This window comes from Daktulosphaira vitifoliae, unplaced genomic scaffold (assembly GCF_025091365.1).
Source record: "Daktulosphaira vitifoliae isolate Bord-2020 unplaced genomic scaffold, ASM2509136v1 Scaffold_125, whole genome shotgun sequence".
Lineage (NCBI taxonomy): Eukaryota > Metazoa > Arthropoda > Insecta > Hemiptera > Phylloxeridae > Daktulosphaira > Daktulosphaira vitifoliae.
Window position 1 is genome coordinate 25,084 of NW_026099694.1, and position 7,521 is coordinate 32,604.

Here is a 7,521-nt window from a genome sequence, read left to right on the forward strand (position 1 = left end):
TTGGAACGAAGTTCCTTATCGCGGGTTACGGTTTCCGCATGAGGGCTGCAGAAAAAAAGTGTAAAATTTTGGAGCGACAGAAAAAAGCGACAGTAACCAATCAGAATTGATCATTGACATTATGCCCCGCCCACATGCGCCGCATATAATTTTTCGGTCAAACAGAATTGATAACTGGCAGTCATATGATGTCCTGAAGCGCCCTAATATAGAGCTACAATAATAAGTTTATCCAAAAAAAAAAATGAAAAAGTCAAATGCAGATTATTGTAAAGAATACCGGCAGCGACAAAAGGAACTTAATAAGAGCAAAAAAAAAAAAGTTAATAATAAATCAAATGCACAATGTTGCAAAGAGTATAGGCTGCGACAAAAAGAAAAAAAAAAGCATTGGATTGTGATAAACTTGAGAGGTATAATATTTTTTTAGTTATTTAAAATTTTACCATGAGTCTAGCCAATTAATGTATGTAATAAGTAATAGTTCCCCAGTGAGTAACCACCATTTAATATATATTTTTCAAAAAATTAAATTTTGATATTTTAAAACCTTTATCTTATTCCAAGGGTCCTGAGTAAATTCCTAGGTATAAAATTACCACTTATACGTACTTTAACCAGCTAGGCTCTTGTCTAAAATTTATTATTGCGCTGTTTTACATTATAAATGATTAAATTTTAAAATTATAGTATTCAAAAAGGACCGAAATCTGGTATACTGAAGAAAAAAAAAGAAACCATTACTACACAAATGTAAATTATTATTAATGAGTCTATTTGATTTTATATTATTTTTGAAAAGTAAACATTTTTTTTTATTTTTTTTTCAATTGCAGGTCTATTGACAACCCAAATTACTCATTTAATTTCGATACTTACGAGCAAGGTCAAAATTGTTCAATGCCGAATATTATTTTAAATCAATTTTTCGACATTCCTGGCGATGGAAATTGTCTTTTCTATTCTTTAATTAAAGTAATGAACTTATCAATTTCCTCGCTAGAACTAAGAAAGCTACTCCTACAATCAGAATATTTGCACACATGCCAAAGTCCATCTAGTGCTCAGACAATATTAAGTAGTGCATCTGAGTATGGAGATTTGGACTGCATATTTATTTTTTCAAAAGAATACAATCAAAACATCTGCGTGCACTTTCATTTTTTTAACAGCGTCTCTAAAAAATCAGATGTCATATTTTGTCATTTTAAATCAAATTATTCATCAAATTTCATTCATCTGCATTTACAAAACAACCATTTCACACCATACATTGAAGTAGGCCAATTTATTTCGAACGATAGAGTTAATGATCATGAAATGGTTGATCTATCTATTGAAACAGATTTAAATAGTGTTAACAACGATGATGATAATGTAGATTGCGAAAACAATGACGATGGCAATAATAACGACGAAGAAAACATGCCAATTGACGAAGCTACAGTTACTTTACCAATTTACACACGCTATTATGAACATGCGAATGGTCACTTACAATTTCACCGTAAATTTAAAAACAATTCTTTCGGACATTCCTGTGCTGTTTGTAATAGGCTTTGGTGGAAAGGTGATCTAAAGAATACGACTGATGCTCATGCAGATATTCTACAGAATATATTGCCGGTAATTTTTTTTTTTTATAATTACAATTTCATTAATTTTTAATATTATTTTTCTTCAAATTTTTTAAAATTTACATTAATTTTTTTTTTAGAATTTTAATATTGGTTCCACTTTTAAAATCTGTTCAACGTGTAGAAGTGCTTTAGACAAGGGAAAAATCCCATTATTATCAACGTACAACGGTTTTTCATACCCAAAAATTCCACTTCATTTGCCTAAATTAAATATTATTGAACAGCGGCTAATTTCACCAAGAATACCATTTATGCAGATACGGAGATTGAGGCACATGAATGGACAGTATGGTATTTATGGACAAATAATTAATGTTCCTGTTAAAGTTGATACTATGGTAAAGCAGTTACCCAGAAATCTCGAAGATGATCATTGTTTTTATGTTCATTTAAAAAAAAAATTAATTCATAAAAGCAGCTACGTCCATGGGCTAGTTAGTAAAAAGAACATCAAAGAATGGTTATCTTATTTGGTAAAAACACCACTTTACATTCATGAAAATATTACCATCAGTGAAGCATTTCTGAATAATTATTCAGATACTGAAATTAATAATGATATTTCAATTGAAGAATACAGTGAACATGTTCCAATTGAAGATAATCTGACTGCTCAGCAACAAACTATGTTATGGAATGAAGATGAAATGTTACTAATGGCACCAGGCGAAAAAAGTGCCCCAAAAAGTCTTTTATTTGACCAGTATGCTGAAGAGCTTTCATACCCTACGATTTATGGTGGACAGTTCAGAAATTATAAAGAGGGATGCAATGTAACTTCTTTTATGCAAGCTACCAGCGAACTACGACGTGCAGATCGCCGTGCCACAGACCCTCAACATCTTTTGTATGTAGCAGCAAAAATTATGAGACAACGAGTTAGCAGCTCTGTAAACGTTGCTTTTAAACATGTTGGAAGCAATACTAAAATTACTAAAGCAGACATTCAATCTGAAGAATACATTAATTGTTGTATAGAAAGTAATCTCGCATTTCTTCGATGTATACCAAACTCTGCTTGGTATTGGACTGAACGGAAAAAAGAACTTTTTGCTATGATTAGGCAATTAGGAGCACCGACTGCTTTCATGACACTTAGTGCAAATGAAACAGGATGGACAGATTTACTAAAAATACTATATAAACTTAAAAATAATGGAGTGGATATTTGTGATGAATTTTTATCAAAAATGTCTTATGTACAAAAAGCTGAACTAGTTAATGAAGATGCAATTACTTGTGCTATTTATTTCAACAAGCTAGTAAATTGCCTAATGAGTATTTTACAAAGTAAAAGAGGCAATCCATTTGGTAAATATAGAGTGTGTCATTTTTTTAAACGTATTGAATTTCAACATCGAGGAAGTCCACATGCTCATATACTTTTATGGTTTGATAATGCGCCTGAAGATTTACTAAATAACACTCGAGATTTTATCGAAATGGTAGACTCATTAATTTCGGTATCTGAATCAGAGGCATCCGGAAATATTAAATTACAAACACACAAACACACTTTTACATGTTACAAAAACATGAATCCTGCAAAAAAAAACAATTGCCGTTTTGGAGCGCCATTCTTACCATTTCGGAGGACAATAACGTTACGGCCAATGAAAAATACAGATTCAAATTACTCTGTTGAAAAATTTCAAGAATATAAGAGACATTACAAGTTACTTACAAATAATTTAGCTAATTTTGATTACAAAGATTTTGATGAGTTTTATTCGAAAAATAATATTATCTCAGATCAACATTATCACGATATTATTTGTGCTGGCATTGTTCGACCAAAGTTATTTTACAAAAGGCTGCCAACTGAAAAGTGGCATAATCCTTTTAATCCATTTGTATTTCATTGTTTAAAATCTAATATGGATTTTCAAATTATTCAAGACGAATATGCTTGTGCTGCTTATGTCGTTGAGTATGTTAATAAACATAATAGAGGCATCAGTAATTTACAACGATTAATTATTGAAACTATGGACGAGCATCCTGAGTTTGATATCGTTGATATCACTAAAAAATTAAGTATTGATATACTCAATTCTGTAGAAATGCCAGCACAAGAAGCAGCTTGGTATTTACTGCGAGAACCAATGGCAAAAGCATCTATAATATCTGCTTACATTCCAACCATTTATCCGAACGAACGTCAAAGAATAAGAAAATCAATGAAAGAGTTAAGCGAGTTAGGTGACGATTGTACAAATATTTGGAAAGATAATTGGTTTGACAAATATGAAAAAAGACCTAATACTTTAGAAGATGTAACATTAGCTCAATTTGTCGCAAATTATGATAAAAATAAAAAAGGAGAGTTCAGAAAAAGGAAACAGCCAAGAATTATTAGATATCGCAATTATGACATGGCAAAAGATTTCAATGATTACAGAAGAGAAATGGTGTTACTTTACATTCCATTTAGAAGTGAAGACTATGAAATTCTTGCTGAAAATAAATTTATTAAAATTTATGAAGATAATAAAGACCTCATATTACAACGCAGAAAAGAATTTGAATCGAACTTGGACATAGAAAAGACCCTTGAAATTTGCAGACAATTAGGCAGATATGACGATGATGACAATGAAGGTGAACAGCTTAGAGATGAGGCCAGAGTCTTATTTAATGATGATCCATATGAAAGGCTACTGCAAGATGTTGACTCTTCCATCAATGCTGACATACAAAACGCCACAATCCAAAAACTCGGCGCCATCGCAAAAAAAAGAGAAAATCTGATGGACACAAAACAGTTTAATGAACTTATGAGATCAACGAATAGTAAGCAAAAAGAGCTCTTAATGCATATTATATCTCATCTGCAAACTCCAGATACTCAGCCATTTCAAATTTTTTTCACTGGTCCAGCTGGTAGTGGTAAGACTTTTGTAATAAGACTAATAATGGACATCTACAATCGTTTTACTAACACTGATGGTTACTGCAATGCATATATAACTTGCGCATCTACTGGAAAAGCTGCTGTGGCGATAGATGGAACAACAGTTCACACTGCTCTTAAAATTTCGATTTCAAAACTATTGCCGTTATCATCGGAAATGTTGCATTTATACAGATCTCTCTTTAGATACGTGAGAGTAATGATTATTGACGAAATCAGTATGATTAGTGCAGAACTTTTAGCTAAGATTGATATGCGTTTGAAACAAATTACCGGAAATAAAACTGCTGATTTTGGTGGTATTGATATCATTTTAATAGGTGACTTGCGTCAAGCTCCACCAGTAAGATCTACATTAATTTATAAACCAATTAAAACACGGATGGTTGGTCCACATTTGTGGCGAGGTCTCAAATTTTTTGAATTAACAGAAATAATGAGACAAGCCAATGCTACATTTTCATCAATTCTTACGAAAATTGGAAACGGAGACGTTTTAAAACAGTCCGAGTTAGACCTCATTGAATCGAGATTTTTCACAAAAGCTGAAGCAAATCGTTTATGTCCAAACGGACTCCGGTTATTTCATACTAATACTGCTGTTAATCATTACAATAACACAGTTTTAGAAAACTATCCAGATAAAGTTATTTCTACAGCTACAGATGTCATTACTGGATCCAAAAATGCTGAGCATGAAGCGTCCATTCGAGTGGCGTTACATAAAAAATCAGTAATTGATACTGGTGGATTACCTTACCAAATAAATTTAGTAAAAGGAAAAAAATATCTTATAACTACCAACATTGATGTTACTGATGGATTAGTCAATGGCGCTGTTGATAAGTTGGTTCACATAGATTTTAACAAAGACAACATTCCTTGTCGTCTTTGGTTAGAATTTAGTTCAATCAAAGTTGGTAGAAAAAGAAGAAAAAAATATGCTTCATTGGCTGTTCAAAGCAAAATTGGTAAGCGTGCTGTTCCCATTGAGTTGCGTACATCAAACATTACTTGGACACGAAATAAATCTGTTATTGTCAAGCGAAAACACTTTCCAGTATTAGCGGCATCTGCAATGACCATTCATAAATCCCAAGGTGGAAGTTTTGACCAAGTGGTTTATGAATATGACAAAAAACATCCACAACAACTTGTTTATGTCGCACTATCTCGGGTTACAAGTATTGACGGTTTATTTATTGTTACCCCAGATGACGACTCAACCAAATTCCGATTTCATCATAATCGAGTGCAAGCGACATCTACGGTTTCTTTAAATCAAGAGTTTGAAAGGCTATCCTTAAATTTATTACAAACTAAAACTCAGGCCATCATTGATTTTATTAGTAGTAAAAAAGGTCTGTCTTTATGCACTTTGAACATTCAAAGTCTTAAAGCACACAGAAATGACTTAATTGATATGGTTACCGAAAAAGTCAATTTTTTACTACTCTCAGAAACGTGGTCGAATAATCAAGAAGAACTTAATAATATATCTAATTTTAACTGTATTGCTCATTTTAAACGTAGCAATACCACTGCTGCAGCTGGAGTTGCTATATATCAAAATAAGAAAGATAAAACCAATATAGTAACAACTCAAAACATGGAGGTCATAGCACATAACGATCAACAAAATATCGTGAGAAGTTCCAGTGTTGCGGATATTTGTGCCACAGAGTGTATTATGGGTAATGGTCTTAAATTGGTTATAGCCGTTATCTATGTGTCACCTGGTCAGAAAATTAAAGATATTAAGGAATTTATTCATAAAGCACTTTTTGAATATACTGAGGAAGCTTCTGAGTGTTTTGCAGAGTATAATAAAAATTTACATAAATTGCCATTAATTTTATCTGGTGATTTCAATATTGACTTCTCAAATGAAAAATCAAAACCACTAGTTCAATTTCTTTTTGAAAAATTTAACTTGAGAATCAACAATGATCCAAATGTTTCAACAACAAGATTCAATACCACCATTGATGCAGTGTTTTCAAGATACTTACGAAAGATAGAATCTCAAATTTATGTTTCTTATTTTAGTTATCACAAACCAATTATCTCCATCATAGAAAGTTGTGATTTAAATAAAATTTAAATTTGTAAATATATAATAATAAACAATAATAATTACAGTTATAGCACTAAATTTTACTTTTAAATAATGTGCTTGTAAAAATATATAATTACATTACATGTATATTGTTGTTGATTTAAATAATAAAAATACAAATACTATAATTTAAACAAGTGTTCTGTTATAATTTTTTTTCAAGAGAATACATAAATATAATATTATCAATTGTTTAAGCTTACTTTTTTTTTTTTTTATTTTTTCATCCTTATTAATAATATACAGTTGAAATTCTTTTNATGTATGAAAAAGTGAAAAAATTACTAAGACACGTAAGACCACAGACTGGCTGACGGACTACGATATTTATGTTTTTTTTTATATATATATCTGTTTCAGCATGAACAACAACAACAACAACAGCGACCCCAACCCATCCAACAATTCCCTGCAGGACCTACAACGGTTCGTTCGCCATCTGGCGGATGAGATCGGCCGGACCATACAACCTCTCCCGCGGGTCCTCCGATCAGCTGAGGACGCTGCCCGAGCTCCACTCCCTGAGATCCTTCGCGACCCCGTTTCCGCATGGGTCGCAACGATGCACTCCGCAGTTTTCTGTATTGCCTGTTAGTGTTTTTAAAAAACTTCCATAATATATCTTACTATCATACTTTAAGAATATATGTTAACAAAGTCATAATTGATACTTTATCTAACTACACTTATTATCTATACTAAATAAGAGTTTTAATTCGTCATAAAACTAGGTTCAACACGAATAGAGAACTTTGTATGCACATTCTTATTCAAAGATTCATAATAGTAATTTTAATTGCTTTTAAATTAATATCTAAACGGGTTTCTCATTTTTTTGGAATTTATAA

The 7,521-nt window shown here is 31.7% G+C and overlaps 1 protein-coding gene across 1 annotated transcript; it reads left to right on the top strand.

Annotated features, from left to right (window-relative positions):
• The first annotated feature begins 6 nt into the window (after window positions 1–6).
• On the top strand, window positions 7–6,746 carry LOC126909112 (uncharacterized). The gene is made up of 4 exons (XM_050691505.1): window positions 7–413; window positions 691–753; window positions 837–1,626; window positions 1,718–6,746. Coding segments are annotated over exons 2-4 (5,733 nt in total). The 5' UTR covers window positions 7–413; window positions 691–751; the 3' UTR covers window positions 6,659–6,746.
• The last annotated feature ends 775 nt before the right edge of the window (window positions 6,747–7,521 follow it).

Coding starts and splice junctions, on each gene's coding strand:
- LOC126909112 (XM_050691505.1), top strand. Junction 1,627..1,717: donor TTCTACAGAATATATTGCCG/GTAATTTTTTTT, acceptor TTTTTTTTTTAG/AATTTTAATATTGGTTCCAC.